This window comes from Aquarana catesbeiana, linkage group LG07, assembly GCF_042186555.1.
Source record: "Aquarana catesbeiana isolate 2022-GZ linkage group LG07, ASM4218655v1, whole genome shotgun sequence".
In the NCBI taxonomy this organism is placed as follows: domain Eukaryota; kingdom Metazoa; phylum Chordata; class Amphibia; order Anura; family Ranidae; genus Aquarana; species Aquarana catesbeiana.
In genome coordinates, this window is record NC_133330.1 from 19,586,655 (window position 1) to 19,604,338 (window position 17,684).

General features: G+C 43.3%; 1 protein-coding gene across 13 annotated transcripts in view; it reads right to left on the reverse strand.

Moving 5' to 3' along the window:
• The window catches only part of ATP2B2 (ATPase plasma membrane Ca2+ transporting 2), a 292,280-nt gene that overhangs the window by 84,209 nt on the left and 190,387 nt on the right, over positions 1–17,684 (reverse strand). For all 13 annotated transcript variants that reach the window (XM_073591712.1, XM_073591717.1, XM_073591711.1 and 10 more), the window contains exons 4-5: positions 3,335–3,592; positions 3,103–3,228 (exon numbers count right to left, since the gene is read on the reverse strand). In XM_073591712.1, coding sequence (XP_073447813.1) covers positions 3,103–3,228; positions 3,335–3,592 — 384 coding nt within the window. The remainder of the gene's footprint in view (positions 1–3,102; positions 3,229–3,334; positions 3,593–17,684) is intronic.

Sequence of the window (17,684 nt, forward strand, 5' to 3'; positions counted from 1 at the left end):
TGCAATTAGACAGTAGGAAGTCATAAAGGAAACAAGTTCCTCACGACTTCCTTCCCCCTCCTGCATTACCACTTCAGTCAAGTGCCACTTACAGTGGGGAGTACAAACTGCAGCTGCCTACACAGGGACTGTGTGTCGGTACAGAAAGACACTATAGAAGTCAGAGTGCTTAGGTCACCTGGTGCAAGGGATTTAAGGGGTCTATTAGATTGTATGTCAACCTAGGTTACTGAGCTACTTAAGTAGAGCTGGAGTGTTTACCTGCTGTCTAGAAGATTGTCAAAGATGACCCAGCTGTACTTAATTAGCTCAGCAATGTAGTTTGACATAAAGGCCGGGTTCACATTGGTACAACATACACTCCGACTTTGGGAGCACATGTCGCATGACGTGTATAAATCAATGGTTCCCTATGACAGCCGTCTTAACTGGTCCGACACAAGTTGGTCCGACTTTGAAAAAGGTTCTTGCACTACTTTGGTCCTACTTCCACCAACTGAATATAATTGAAGTCAAAGTCGGATCCGTGTCCTAACCATCCAACTTGCGACCACCCATGGTATCCCAATCACATGATGATTACAGCAGCAGGAAGAGGAATTTATGTCACACTGGGATTGTTTTGATTGGTCAAAAGACAAGTCAGACTCTCAAAGTCGAAGCAAAATCTTATCCTGTTCATAACTAGGGTAGTTCAGATAACACCTGCTACCCTATTACTCAAACCTGTACCCTTCCATCCCCTTTATCTTCAATAACGACACCAAAACTGCGTTGGATTTAAATGGCGGTTTGGCCTTTTTTAAAACCAAAAACCATAATCGAACATAAAACATTCGTAAATACTCCAGCTCAAAGATGAAGAAATGGTTGCAGATCCTTGATGACACCATCTCCCATAACTTTGGAATCTGTGATACCGTTAATTTAGGTTCTGTTCTCAGCCACCAAACACCACCTTGAGGACTACCTGTCCACAGACTCCTACCACCTTAACTACCCGGTCACTCTAGACTGAACAAGACCAACTGGAGGACTCCACACCTGAGATGAGTCGATCCGTTTCATCAATATACCTCATGTTTTATACCCCAACCGCCAGTGACCATTTTCTTCAGGAACTTTAACCAGACCCTTCATCAGGGCGGGAGGGAGGGATGTTCCTCCTACGATTTCCAGCCTGCAAGGGACGCCCCTTCGCTCCTCCCCTCAACTATTATCTCTTCTGCTCCTCCCCATCACTTGTAGCTCAGCCAATCAGGTAAGAGCCCCTAACTTTTAAAATATCCAACCCCCTAAAATTTAACCTGCTACAGCCTGGTAGTTATTTCCACCCTGTCATGTATGGCCTTCGCTTATCATTTTATTCAAGCTCCGTATATGTCTTTCAAGTTGGATGGAGGTAGGACTAATGTAGGACCGATGTTGCAGGGCAAAATAGAATGACAGTTGTGTCGTACTAACGTGAACCCGGCCACATTCTCCTTTTTTGGACCCTTTAAATCCTTTGCACCAGGTGTCCTAAGCACTCTTGTTAAATTTATCTTGCCCAGCTTTTGAGCATATGAATCTTGTGCATTTTTATTTTATTTTTAGTTGTATGATCCCTGTGGAGCCCTCTCTGGGGCTGGCCACTCTCCCATGGGTCAGTGAGACTCAACCACATATGTTTACCCTTGCACTTTTACAAACAGGTCATGATAACCAGCATATTGACTCTCAAAAGGTATAATTAAATAAACAAATATAAGGAAAAAATGTGATCCTCATTTAAAGTTTTTTCTTTTTTCTCCTTTTTTCCTCCTTCTCTTCTCTCCTCCATCTCGATCTCTGAGGGATAGTATTGTCGTATTTATGTATAAAGTATTTTGTACTGTCTTTTCAGTGAAGTTTTCATAATGATTTTTTGTGAATAAATATGATTACATTATGTTATGAATCACCCTGATATGCTCTTCTACCCTTACAAACAATCTCTATGGTTCCTCGAGAGTTAAGTGGTCTGGAAGAAGCGGTACTCACACGAAACACGTAGACCTCTATCCTATATCTAGACCATATACCATGCAACTCCATGGTGGCTATATTTGGTAGAATCAATATGCAAGCTCATTTTTCATATGTTGAATGTTTTAACACTTTTTTATTGTAAAATAACTAATAAAATATTTTGTATTTTTATATATACTTTTGTACTTGTACTTGTGTGCTTTGGAGGGGTAGTTAAAGTCCTACTTGCCCTTTTTGTTCCCAATATATTTGAAACAAGGATGATACCCTCCAACTGTACACAACTTTGATCTATACCTTCCCCCACACACATTCAATTATTTTTCCCTGTAATTATTAAAGTAAACCTTTTAGACCTCTATACAGATTGAAAAGTCTGAGTGAGGTCAGATCTCCAAATGAGCAAACTCTTTCCAGGTTAGAACAGAACTAGACTATATTGAACTATATATGGACAATGTCAAACAAAGAAGAGGATTGGTGGGACTTTACATGAGGCGTGTCTGTGTATTTAATTATAAGGATAAAAGCTACACATTCTGTAATGAGGTTTAAAATGGGTGTGATGTGATGCCGTGGCCCCGCAAAGTGATGCAAAGCCATCGCATGCGTCATACGGGTTAAAGTGTATCAATTGATGAAGATAGTCAGAAGTTAATAGCAGTAGTATATATGGACAAGTTGTACTCCATGTTTTCCAACTTAAAGTGGCAGCAACTTCAAAGTAGTTCATGCACTACTTTGGTCTGACTTTCATGCAACTTGAGAGCCATAGACTTCAATGTTAACCCTCAAAAGTTGTATGAAATTTTTACCTGAACGTTTTACATGCAAAAGTTGTTCATTATCTTTGGTCAAAGCCAAAGTCGCGTCCAAGTCATACCCATCTAAAGTTGCATCAACATTGCTACTTTGGAGTCTTACAAGTGTGAATGGGGCCTTACATTAGGCTGAAGACTATCATATTTGTAAAATACATAGCTGGGATTTTCTTTCTGGTTGGGGACAGAAGACGAGACGATTCCACAGCCTTTATAAAATAGGTGACTTGTGTATACATATTCTGCCTATGGACAAGAAGCATGCCCTTACCTGACAGTAGCATTGGATCTTTATCTACAGCTTTGCGGACCTGATCAGACTCTCCCGTTAAGGAACTTTCATCAATTTTCAGGTCATTTCCTTGTATGAACAATCCATCCGCTGGAAGAAGGTCACCTGGAGTTGAAAATAGAAGACAGCAATGTCTTAAGAGAGTCACTGCTTCTGCTTACCTTAGAGTATCGCGTCTACAAGATACCAATATTTCAGTGGTAGAACGTACCATACTTAACCTGTGCTATGTCCCCAACTACAAGTTCAGCCACGGGGATCTGAATGACTTGGCTTCCACGGACCACAGTAAACTTCTGTTCCTGTTCAATGCGGCTCTGGAGGCCTCGGAATTGTTTCTCTTTGCTCCAGTCATTGAAGGCAGTGACTAATACAACACAGACCACAGATAAGAGGATAGCAGCACCCTCAATCCAACCTGCTTCTGCTTCACCCTCGTCTTCAGCCCCAGCTGCCGCTCCACCACAACCTGAAAAAAACAGAAAACTTTCATGAAGGCTTACTCTACCCAGTTGCCTTCTGCAAATTGATGACAGACAGACATTCTAATCACAAACCAGTTCACATAATATACATCTATGACTCCGGTTTATAAACCCAGATGTATGTGACTTTTTCTTGACCAACATATGTGTAAACTTTTAAAAGAATGTATAATTATCTCATCATTGGTCAGCTTGCTGTAATTTGCTCTAAATTACGTAAATATTTTCATTACGATGTGATATTATTACATAAAATAAGAATTTTGTACTCACCATAAAATCTTTTCACTGAGTTCATTGAGGGAGAGAGGATATAGAGATATTTGGGTTACACTGACACTTACAGGAGGATTTGGATGCTGGCAATCTAAAAACGGTGATCGGCCTGATAAAATCCCTCCCACTTCCACCATGCCTTGGTTTTGTGACAACGTAATCCTGAGAGAAAGTCCATAAACACAGGGGGATGAGACCCATGTGAGTACATAAATACTTTTTCGTTTCTCGTTATTTGGGGGACTCGGGATTCAGAGACATTTGGAATTTCCAAAAGCAGTCCAAATGAGGGGTGGGCAACACAGCAAGCAAAATGCTACTTACTAAAAAGAGAAGGGGTTGCTTGGAGCTCCAGTGGCTGCCTAATGGACCGTTCGCCCACAACAGTTGTCTGGTGCCAAGAAGCCAAAGAAACACTCTCAAATGTGTCTTGAAGGGAAAGGGTGGAACCCTATCCCTAAGACCACCTTAAGAATGAAAAAAGATCAACGCCTCAACACCACCATATTTCTATGCAGGACCAGAAAAGTTTTTTTACAAGACAAGACCACCAGTTTAAACACACGCCTTGCAGATGTGATGGTGACAAGGAAAGCAACCTTGTGAATAAAAGTAAAAAAGGGAATGTCCCTAATAAGTTCAAAGGGTGTCTTTTAAGGTGTCAACAGAATAAAATTCAGATCCTGCAGAGAACATGGTGGATGTACCAGGGTGCCACGTGTGAAACACTCTGTGCAAAATTCTTAATCAAAGAATAGGAGGCTATCATTCTCTGGAACAAGATTGCAAGCACCGAGAATTGGATTTGACCCTTGTACTTTTGGCAAATTGCTGGTCCAAATATAATTGTGATAAGGTTAGGATATCCACAACAGATTATTTTCTTTCCTTGCCATGAGCGAAGTAAATCTTCCATGTGCAATGGTGGACCTACCGGGAAGTGGACTTCCTAGCTTAGACATCATAGGAATCACTGAGAATCCTCTATTTTTCCATTTTCTATTTATCAAAACGTGGGCTTCATCAACCATGTCATAAAGCCAGCGACCGTGAAGCTGAATGATAAAGCAACCCTTGGGATAGAAGGTCCTGACAACATTGCAGAACCTACAGAGAAATTACCAGGAGTCTGATCAGGTTGGATTATACCACGCACCTCGGCCAGTCCAAGAGCTATGAAGATCACCACAATGCCCTCTGTCTTGATTCTGTGGAGCAGAAGAGGAACCTGTTTCATGGGAGGTAAAGTGTAGAACAGGCTCTACTGATCCCATGAAGCTACCAGAGCATCCACTGCTTTGGCCAGTAGATCCCATCTCCTGGTTCTCGGCTACAGCCAAAAAGTTTACATAGTGAAGACAGGCTGTGACAAAGCTTATGGATGGAACCAGGCTAACAAAAGAGCAATGAAGCAAAAAACTTGCTACTCAACAATTGCATGTATTGCAGAGCAATTGGTAAGCTGCTATATATTGTTGCCACTGTGACAAGACCAGACATAGCCGCAGCAGTGGGCATACTATGCAGGAAAGTTTCAGCTCCCTGTCAGCGTGACAGTAAAAAGAGTGATGCAATACCTCAAAGGAACAATTCAGATAAAGTTACGGTCACCAGCAACAGCCTATCCAAAACTGGCCAGATATGTGGATGCTGATTGGCCCAGGGACTGTACAGACTGCAAATCTACAAGTGGATTCATCTTCCAGTATGGGGAAGAAACCATAAGTTGGTCTAGTCGAAAGCAAACAACTGTCGCTCTATCTTCAACTGAAGCAGACACATGTCAAGAAGCGATAAGGATTCGTCAACTTTTTTAGGACATTGGGGTAAACATGTAAAAACCAATTCCCATTTTTGAAGACAACCAGGGATGTATAAAGCTTACGCAATCAGAAAGGGTCAATCCTAGGACCAAACACATCGAAGTATCACCTACTGAGAGACAATCAAGAGCAAGGTGTTATTGACATTCAATACTGCCTGTCAGAGGAGATGACTGCCGATGCACTCACCAAGCCTTTGTTGAAGGAAGCTGAATATAATTTGACAAAGCACATGTTGTTGAGAAGGGGTGTTGGAAGGACAACAGCATGTAATGAAAAGCACTGAGAACTATATACTGTTGCATTATACTTATCTATGCAGCAGGTGGCGCTGTAGTATTATAGTGTGTATTCTATGATATGTTATTGTACCATCTGTCTAAGTTCAGTGCACTTGTTTGTGGTCAGTTCATGTTTCATGTTTCTCATGATGAAAGACATCTTCTGTAATCCTCCATAAAAGCAAAGCTATTGTTGCAATCAAGAAGCTTCCAGCGCATGATTTCAATACTCAGCTAACAATTATCTCCTCCAATAATTGACATACTATTAATGTTAGGTTGACTGGTCTATAGTTTCCAGGTATATATCTCGGCCCTTTTGTGGATATTGGAACCACATTAGCTTTTTGCCAATCAGCTGGTACCATTCCAGTCAGTAAACTGTACTTAAAGATTTGGAATAGCAGTCTGGCTATAACTTGGCTAAGTTCTTTGAGGACTCTCAGGTGTAAGGCATCTGGTCCTGGTGATTTATTCATATTACGTTTTTCTAGCCTTGTTTGAACACTAGCTTCTGTTAGCCACAACGGTACATTTATTTTGTGTTACTAAAATGTTTATTACACCTCTCCTTTTCCATTTAAAAACTGAGAAGTAGTGTAGAGCATCCAGCATGAGAGCTCTACGAATAAGGGATCAGCGTGAATTGAAACTCCATCCCTTTTTATAAATTTAATCCATTCCCCCTAATGTTGGACCTGCCAGATAAAGGAAAGATATTAAAAGAATCTCCAAGCATTTTTCTATGGGATCGTTAAACATCAACGCATCCTCTACAGAAATCGCCAGTTTTATTAAGTTACAGTGTAATGCCCTGGACACATGGTCGGACTTTCCAACGGAATATGTGCGATAGGAGCTTGTTGTCGGAAATTCCGACCGTGTGTGGGCTCCATCTGACTTTTTCCATCGGAATTTCTGACACACAAAGTTTGAGAGCAAGCTATAAAATTTTCCGACAACAAAATCCGTTTGCGTAAATTCCGACCGTGTGTGGACAATTCCGACACACAAAGTGCCACGCATGCTCAGAATAAATTAAGAGACAAAAGCTATTGGCTACTGCCCCGTTTATAGTCCCGACGTAGCTGTTTTACGTCACCGCGTTCAGAGCGATCAGATTTTCCGACAACTTTGTGCTACTGTGTGTATGCAAGACAAGTTTGAGCCAACACCCGTCGGAAAAAAACGATGGATTTTGTTGTCGGAACGTCCGATCAATGTCCGACCGTGTGTACAGGGCATAACACTGTTGGATCAAGAATGGGAACAGCCCAAGCAGGTATATTGGGCTGCAAAATGTTTGGGAGTTGGGAATAGCCTATCAGGAATTTATCAGTAAACCTAAAGAATATTCTTGAAGTAGGGTATGCTCCACAAAAGTTTTTGAAGTCTCACAGCCTTTAAGGGATTCCATACTAGTAACAGCAATACTAGATGCTACAGGCTGTACTCCTATTTTGAAGGTGGCAAGCTCCACATCAATAAGAGCCAAAATGATCTCTCCAAGCCTGGGAGTTACGGCAGATGCCTGCGACTCCTCAGGGAAAATATTATCTGGCAAGGCTTTTCAGACTCTTTCTCAGATACAGCCTTCACAGCAGAAGGCTCAGAAGCTGCTAAAGCTGCAGGCAAATCAGATAATGTTTCTAGAGGGTAAGGCACTGAGGTACGCATATTGCCTTTGCAGTTAGAATCAGCAATCAAAGTTGCAATTTGTCCCATGAAATCCTGCATAACTACAGTGAAATCCTTCTGGGAAATGGCCAAGGAGGAAGTCGCACCTGACAGAGCTAATAAAGACTCAGAGTATGTAGAGACTTCAACAGGGGACAATGATCCAGGCTGTCTTTGTCAGGCCCTTAAGAGGGCGCACTGCAGGCTGCCCAAGAACTGTTAGTGGATTGTGAGTTGAAGGCATTTGTTACATGGGACTACTCCCCACATGTTTGGAGTCTGACATGTTGCACTACTTGGCAGGGAGAACTTCATACTGAATACAGAAGGAAAACCTTGAGGGTCTAAGGGCTTGAAGTCACTGTAGGCAGCAGCAAGAACTAAATGAGATTCCACTAGGAGCAGCGACATGAAGGTGCTACCTCACACTGAATGGAACGGAACAAAGGGCGAAGTATGCATATGCAACACTCCAACAATTAATGCAGCACTCAATTCTTGAGCATCTTAAACTCTTTCCATGGAAAGCAACAGAAAAAAGGAAACAGTAGTGACATCCGACGGTGCTAATAAAAGAAGAATGCTTACCCTCATGACCTACTCATAAATGAGTACTTCAGAGTTCGTCCCATGGCTTTGGACCTGGAAAGCGCTCTGCGGCTAACTAACACAGTGCACTCAGGTTTGGAAAGAGCCACAGTTAAAAACAGAGGGTTTCGTTTGCACACTGGCTGGCTGGTAAGTGTGCTGGGAAATCTTTTGTTTGTTTGTGATGTATGTTGCCCTTCCATGTGCACCTTGCTACAAAGGCTAGTTATAGGATGGGGTGGTTGCCACTGTTGGTTGAATTGGATGCAGGGATGCACTGGATGCCTTCGCTGCCATTGTTCTTTTGCTGGGAGTCACAATATTGTTATTATTATACAGGATTTATATAGGGCCAACAGTTTACGGAGGGCTTTACAATATAAAAGGGAGACAATACAGTTATACGTAAAAGACAATACAGTTATATTGGTAAAAGATTAGTTGGATTAGTTGGAGACGTGATAGGCTTCCCTGAAGAGGTGAGTTTTCAGGGGTCGCCTGAAGGTAGCAAGAGTAGGGGATAGCCAGACAGGTTGAGGTAGCGAGTTCCAGAGGATGGGAGAGGCTATGGAGAAATCCTGGAGATGAGCATGAGAGGAGGAGACGAGCATGGAGGGAGGAGATGAGAGAGCTTGAGAGTAGGAGGTCATGAGAAGAGCAGAGAGGACGATTTGGGTGATATTTGGAGACAAGATTGGTGATGTAGCTCAGGGCAGAGTTGTGAATGGCTTTGTATGTTGTGGTTAGTATTTTGAATTTAATTCGCTGAGTGATTGGGAGTCAGTGTAGGGATTGGAGGAGAGGGTTGGCAGACACTGAGCGGTTGGTAAGGTGGATAAGTCTGGCAGCAGCATTCGTGATAGACTGAAGAGGGGAGGAGCCTATGGAGAGGCAGGCCAATAAGAAGGGAGTTGCAATAGTCAAGGCGAGAGATAACAAGGGAGTGAATGAGGAGCTTGGTGGTTTCATTTGTTAAAAAGGGGTGAATTTTAGAGATGTTACAGAGGTGAATTCTACAAACTTTTGACGATTGGTCTTGAGGCTGAAATGACAAGTCAGAGTCTAGGATTACACCTAGTACCCTGGCGTGAGGGGAGGGCCTGATGGTTGCATTGTTGATTTTGATGGAAAAGTCATGGAGGGGGGGAATATTAATAGCTCAGTTTTAGAGAGATTTAGTTTAAGGAAGTGGTGCGACATCCAAGCTGATATGTCAGTTAGTAATGCGAGAGGAGACTGAAGGAGTGAGGCGAGGAGTAGGCAGATAGATTTGGGTGTCATCGGCGTATAAGTGGTATTGGAAGCCGTGGGCAGTTATCAAGTGACCAAGGGAGGAGGTGTAGATAGAGAAGAGAAGGGGTCCAAGAACAGAGCCCTGGGGGACCCCCACAGAAAGGGGAAATGGAAAGGAGGAGGCAGAATTGTAGGTAACACTGAAGGAGCATTGTCATAGATAGGCAGAGAACCAGGATAGGGCAGAATCTTGGAGGCCAAGGGAATGTAGTTTATTGAGAAGGAGCAGGTGGTCAACAGTATCAAAGGCCGTAGAGAGGTCAAGTATTAGGAGTAAGGAGTAATGACTGTTGGTTTTAGCAGTTAGTAAATCATTAGTGAGTTTTATTAAGGCAGTTTCCGTGGAGTGCTGTGAGTGAAAGCAAGAAGGTTATTTTCGCTGAGGTAGGAACTAAGATGGTTGTAGACTAAGCGTTCTAGAAGTTTAGAGGTGAATGGGAGCAATGAGGTGGGTCTTTGGTTGTTCAGGTTGGTGGGGTCCAGTGAAGGCTTTTTAAGTATGGGAGTGATCTGCGCATGTTTTAGAGGGGAGGGGAAGATGCCACTAGAGAGGGAGAGATTGAAGAAGTGAGTGAGGGAGCATAGGATAGAAGAAGAGGGTGACCGTAGTAGTTGTGAGGGAACAGGATCCAAGGGACAATTGGTTAGGTGGGCATCTGAGAAAAGTTTTGTAACCTCTTCAGTAGTAGCCAATTCAATTGGGGGGAGGGTCCAGAGACAGTGATAGCCAGCGCGGAAGATATTCCAGAGGGTAGTATTGGGGGCATTAGTGGTAGGTTAACCAAAGCACAAAAACACAAGGTGAGTATAGTAGCAAGTCCAAGTTGCAATCTTGAAACACCCAATACGAGGACAATATGCGACCGGTCTAAACTATGTGGCATGTTCACCAATGCCAGGAGCCTGGCGGACAAGATGGGTGAACTAGAGATACTGTTGTACAAGGAGGATTTGGATTTTGTGGGAATTTCAGAGACCTGGTTCAACAGCTCTCATGATTGGCTGGCAAACATTCAAGGGTATACCCTATACCGCAAGGATAGAGAGGGTAAAAAAGGGGGAGGGGTATGCCTATATATCAAGAATAATGTACAAGTGAATGTGAGAGATGACATCACTGAGGGGGCTAGGGAGGAGGTGGAATCTTTATGGGTAGAGCTCCAAAGGGATGAAGCTAAGGGGAAAATAATACTGGGAGTATGCTATTGGCCCCCTAACCTGAGGGAGGAAGTGGAGACGGATCTCCTATCACAAATTGGATTAGCAGCAAGGATGGGAAGTGTTATCATAATGGGGGATTTTAATTATCCAGACATAGACTGGGCGGAGGGAACCGCGCATTCATTTAAGGCTCGCCAGTTCCTTAGTGTCTTGCAGGACAATTTTATGGGTCAGATGGTAGACGCACCAACTAGAAATAAAACATTACTAGATCTACTGATTACCAACAATACAGACCTGATAACAGATGTGGAAATACGGGGCAATTTAGGTAACAGCGATCACAGGTCAATTAGTTTCAGTATAAATCACACAAATAGGAGACATGAAGGGAACACAAAGACACTGAATTTCAAAAGAGCCAACTTCCCTAAACTACAAACCTTGCTAAAAGGCATAAATTGGGATAAAATATTAGGAACAAAGAATACGGAGGAGAGATGGGTTTGCTTTAAGAGCATATTAAATAAGGGCATTAGCCAATGTATCCCATTGGGTAATAAATTTAAAAGAGCGAACAAACATCCTGGATGGCTTAACTCCAATGTAAAAATGCATATAAAAGCAAAGGAGAAGGCCTTCAAAAAATACAAGGTTGAGGGATCATCCACAGCATTCAGAATTTATAAAGAATGCAATAAGAAATGTAAGGGTGCAATTAGGATGGCTAAGATAGAACATGAAAGACACATAGCGGAGGAGAGCAAAAAAAATCCCAAGAAATTCTTTAAGTATGTAAACAGTAAAAAAGGGAGGACAGACCATATTGGCCCCATAAAGAATGAGGAAGGACATCTGGTTACAAAGGATGGGGAGATGGCAAAGGTATTGAATTTATTCTTCTCCTCAGTCTTCACGAGTGAATCGGGGGGCTTCAGTAACCAAAACTGCAGTGTTTATCTTCATGACACAACACAGGAAGCACCTACATGGTTAACAGAGGACGGAATTAAAATTAGACTTGAGAAACTTAACATTAATAAATCACCGGGACCAGATGGCTTGCATCCGAGGGTACTTAGGGAACTCAGTCAGGTGATTGCCAGACCGTTGTTCCTAATTTTTACAGACAGTCTATTGACTGGAATGGTACCAGCTGATTGGAGAAAAGCCAATGTAGCACCAATATTTAAAAAGGGCCCAAAAAACATCCCTGGGAATTACAGACCAGTTAGCCTAACATCAATAGTATGTAAACTCTTGGAGGGGATGATAAGGGACTATATACAAGATTTTAGTAATAAGAATGATATCATTAGCAGTAATCAGCATGGATTCATGAAGAATCGTTCTTGCCAACCAATCTATTAACCTTCTATGAGGAGGTGAGTTGCCATCTAGATAAAGGAAGGCCCGTAGACGTGGTGTATCTGGATTTTGCAAAAGCATTTGACACAGTTCCCCATAAACGTTTACTGTACAAAATAAGGTGCATTGGCATGGACCATAGGGTGAGTACATGGATTGAAAACTGGCTACAAGGGCGTGTTCAGAGGGTGGTGATAAATGGGGAGTACTCAGAATGGTCAGGGGTGGGTAGTGGGGTTCCCCAGGGTTCTGTGCTGGGACCAATCCTATTTAATTTGTTCATAAACGACCTGGAGGATGGGATAAACAGTTCAATCTCTGTATTTGCAGACGATACTAAGCTAAGCAGGGCAATAACTTCTCCGCAGGATGTGGAAATCTTGCAAAAAGACCTGAACAAATTAATGGGGTGGGCGACTACATGGCAAATGAGGTTCAATGTAGAAAAATGTAAAATAATGCATTTGGGTGGCAAAAATATGAATGCAATCTATACACTGGGGGGAGAACCTCTGGGGAATCTAGGATGGAAAAGGACCTGGGGGTCCTAGTGGATGATAGGCTCAGCAATGGCATGCAATGCCAAGCTGCTGCTAATAAAGCAAACAGAATATTGGCATGCATTAAAAGGGGGATCAACTGCAGAGATAAAACGATAATTCTCCCGCTCTACAAGACTCTGGTCCACCCGCACCTGGAGTATGCTGTCCAGTTCTGGGCACCAGTCCTCAGGAGGGACGTACTGGAAATGGAGCGAGTACAAAGAAGGGCAACAAAGCTAATAAAGGGTCTGGAGGATCTTAGTTATGAGGAAAGGTTGCGAGCACTGAACTTATTCTCTGGAGAAGAGACGCTTGAGAGGGGATATGATTTCAATTTACAAATACTGTACTGGTGACCCCACAATAGGGATAAAACTTTTTCGCAGAAGAGAGTTTAATAAGACTCGTGGCCACTCATTACAATTAGAAGAAAAGAGGTTTAACCTTAAACTACGTAGAGGGTTCTTTACTGTAAGAGCGGCAAGGATGTGGAATTCCCTTCCACAGGCGGTGGTCTCAGCGGGGAGCATTGATAGCTTCAAGAAACTATTAGATAATCACCTGAATGACCGCAATATACAGGGATATGTAATGTAATACTGACACATAATCACACACATAGGTTGGACTTGATGGACTTGTGTCTTTTTTCAACCTCACCTACTATGTAACTATGTAATTCAAGAGTGTTGAATGTTCTGTTAGGCAAAGTATGTTGGGTGGGCAAGATGTACGCACAGTGGTGGTGTCCTCACGAATTGCATCAATCTTGTCTTTGAAGTGATTGGCAATCTCTTGGGCAGTGAGTGAGTTAGTGGTTAGAGGGGGTGGGGGACAAGGCAGAGAGTTAAAGGTTGAGAAGAGCCGATGGGGACTGGATGACAAGGAATTAATAAGAGAGACAAGAGCATGGCAACGTCTCTTGAGATTTCTAGTGTTGTCAGTTTGCCAGGGTTGTAATGGTCGGGGCCTGATTCTGCGTGTGGTTAGAGGAGCAAGTGCATCTAGAGATGATGAGAGTGAACTGGTGTAGACAGAGGTGGCCAGGTCAGGACAGGACAGATTATGTCATATGGGTGGTCAGTAGCAGAATAGAGAAGAGAAGGGTTAACGTGGCAAAAGTTCCTACAAGCAATTGTTTGCTGCTTGGAGGGATGGGTGGTTGGAGGCAAGGATACAGTGAAACTGATGAGGTTGTGATCAGAGAGAGGAAAGGGGGTGTTTGTGAGGTTGCCAGGATTGCAGAGATTGGAGAATACAAGGTCAAGGGTATTGCCATTGGAGTGAGTGGAAGTATGTGTCCATTGGGTTAGGTCAAAAGATGAGGTTAAGTTGAGAAGTTGAGCTGTAGTTGGGCTGTTAACATTGACAGGAATGTTGAAGTCACCAAGTTGAGAAGTTGAGCTATAGTTGGGCTGTTAACATTGACAGGAATGTTGAAGTCACCAAGAATGATAGTGGGTATTTCAGAGGAGGGAAAGTAGGGTAGCCAGGCAGCAAAGTCATCAAGAAAGCGAGATACCGGTCCCGAAGGCCGATAAATTGCTGCAATCATCAGGGAAATAGGAGAAAACAGACGAATACAGTGCATCTCGAAAGAAGTGAGGGATAGAGAGGTAGGGATAAGAAATACTTGGAAGGTGCTTTGTGGGGATAGAAAGAATCCAACTCCACCTCCTTTCTGTCCCTTGGGTCTGGGGGAGTGAGTCCAATGGAGGCCACCATGGGAGAGGGCAGCAGGAGAAGCTGAGTCAAAATTTTGAAGTCAGGTTTCGGTTATGGCGAGTATAGGAAGCAGGGGGATAGAAATGAAACTGAGTGGATTGCGGTAGTTGCCAGAGGAGGAGGGGTATTGGCTATGTGGCTTGCAAATGGCGGACCAGGATTAGGAGAAATGTCACCTTAAACTAGGAGAAGGAGGAGGTTGAGGAAGGCAAGATGGGAGTGGGATGTGCATGAGCGCACGTGTCTAATGGCCCTGGTGTTTATGTCAGCATGTGTGTGCAGCAAATGCAGGAGATGATGGGTGCAGTAGTAGGGAGATGGTAGGAGTGAGGGTGATATGTGCATGCTGCAGGGTAGAGAGGAGGGGTAGAGTAAGGACAAATTGAGGATAGAAGACACTGATGTGAGAAGGAAGAGAAGAAAGAGCATGTCAGTGGATAGAGAGTGGGAGTCTGACTTCATATAAAATAAATGTCAAATGCTGGTTTGCTTGTTATCTTTCAGAGTGGAGCAGAGTTCTTCTTGTATCTTCATCCAGCTTTAGTTATCCTGCTTTCGTCAAATTGTGGCGGTGAAACTGCGCATCACTCATGACAGAGCCACTCGTTCCCCGCTCGGGGATAACAATGGAATAGTGCATGCCTGAGACCCAGGGCTTTTCGGAGACCCATTGGGGGCTCCAGCCCCCCCCCATTCCCACCCTCCCGTCGCCACTGCAAATGGGGTTGAGAATCATTCACCAGTAATGTTGCTATTGCATTGTGTTTTTTATAGAGCTAGCATTAAATATAGATGTTTAAAGATATGGCAGCAGAAGACATTTACCAAAAATGATACAGCAATGTCAGATAGTTCAGCAGAGTAGAGTGTACAGATGGATAGAAGACATTTACCAAAAATGATACAGCAATGTCAGATACAGCAATGCGTCCCTGTGCCTTTAGGAGGGGTGGGCTGCATCCAGGCACACCTCCCTTTAATCTATCCACTGCTATATGTGCTCCTATTTAGGAGACTGAAAAATTAGAGCGTTAGGACTGCACTGCAGTATACAGAGGGGCCTTGAGATGGGCACTGCAGCTTACGCATGTATTTGCAATTATGTGCAACAAAATCCTCGTTTTTTAATGTAAATTGTTAGACAGGGTTGTGACAGACCCAACTAGGACAGGGACTTTTGGAGGGGACTGAAGAGTAGCCTCTTGCCTACTGACTTTGGGCCATGGTTTTATAGGGGGCTCTATTCTTGGGGGGTGTGTGCCTGGAGGACCCTTGGAGTGGTCTTGCTTCAGATTCGGGTCCATGTCTCCTCAAAACAACAGACTCTAGGACCTGGATACATATTTGGGGCCTTTGTGCCCAAACCAGCAATGACTACTTTAGACTGTGAGACCCAGAGCAGACGTTAATATAATCAGCTCAAAACAACCTGATGCTAGGGTCTCCTGCTGTAAACTGTTTACTAAGATTTCTTTCTACCATTGTATAATTTCCCTATCGTGTGCCTCCTAGGTGCGAATCAACATGGTTACTGTAATTAAGTCACCTATTGTTCTGTCTGTCTGCTAATCCTAGAGATTTGGACAGCCCTAGGTCTTCTTACTGGAGAACTGGTGCTGAACTGTCTGGGTGGACACTGAGTCACCTAGGCTTGTCTAGGTAACTAGTTAGCTTACCGTTTAATTAGATTACTGCCTATGTTGGCTGTTCCTTAGCTATGTTAATTATCTTACTGTTTGCATAATTAAGCTCTTATCTGATTTTGTGTGGTATATATATTCTGAGTGAGTTTACAATAAAGAGAGTTCCAGTTTGCACCTAAGCTAGTGTCGTCTAGTTCTTGAGTGCTCAGCTATAATAGCTGGTTCTTGGTTCCAGACTGGAGGAAGCTGTATCTTGGCGGAAGCACCCAGGGTCAGCTTGGTTGTTTTGCTGACTGGTTGGTAAATGTGCTTGGAAATATTCTGTTTGTTTGTGATGTGTGTTGCCCTTCCATGTGCACCTCATTTCAAGGGCTAGTTATAGGTTGGGGTGGTTGCCACTTTGTACCCTGTGATCCTGCCATTTCTTTAAAAATTGCTTGATTTCTGGTGCAAAGCCAACCACACTATTCCGATGCAATTGAAACAGCTAATCTTCTAAGCATTGTCACCCACAAGCTTCAACTCTTTATTAGTATGCATATTCGCTGCTCAGGTTGGACGGTCCCCTTATTGCACATGTAATTGTGTCTGAGCTCCAACAATATTCACTCTGCATATAAACCACTGTCCCTTCTCCATTAGCTTTCACATAAATTTCTGCCTGTCACTTACCAAAGGACCAGCACAGGGTCAGCGGTCATGTGACTGCACATAAATGCACAAAAAAATTTAATTTTGTTGGCAATTTTTAAAAAACAATCTTAAAAGGTACCATTTGGACCGTTGGGTATACACCTATCAGCCACTTTATTAGTTACACCTTGCTAGTACTGGGTTGGACCCCCTTTTGCCTTCAGAACTGCCTTCATTCTTCGTGGCATAGATTCAACAAGGTGTTAGAGACATTTCTCTGAGAATTTGGTCAATAGTGACATGACAGCATTATGCAGTTGCTGCAGATTTTTTGGCTGCGCATTCATGATCCGAATATCCCATTCCACCACATCCCAAAGGTGCTCTATTGGATGAGATGTGGTGAGTGTGGAGGCCATTGGAGTACAGGGACCTCATTGTCCAGTGGTGAGATGATTGGAGCTTTGTGACATGGTGCATTATCCTGCTGGAAGGAGCCATCAGAAGATGGGGACACTGTAGTCATAAAGGGATGGACATGGTCAGCAACAATACTCAGGTAGGCCGTGGTGATTAAACCATGCTCAATTGGTACTAAGGAGTCCAAAGTGTGCCAATAAAATATCCCCCCACCATTACACCACCAACCTGAACCGGTGACACAAGGCAGGATGGATCCATGCTTTCATGTTGTTTACACCAAACGCTAACCCTACCATCTGAATGTCCCAGCTGAAATCAAGACTCATGAGACCAGGCAACGTTTTTCCAACCTTCAATTGTCCAATTTTGGTGATCCTGTCCCAATTGTAGCCTCAGTTTCCTGTTCTTAGCGGACAGGAGTGGCACCTGGTGTGGTCTTCTGCTGCTGTAGCGCATCTGCATCAAGGTTTGATGTTTTGTGCATTCAGAGATGGTATTCTGTATACCTTGGTTGTAACGAGTGGTTATTTGAGTTACTGTTCTCTTTCTATTATCTGGAACCAGTCTGCCCATTCTCCTTTGACATCAACAAGGCATTTTCCTCCACACAACTGCCGCTCACTGGATATTTTCTCATTTCCCC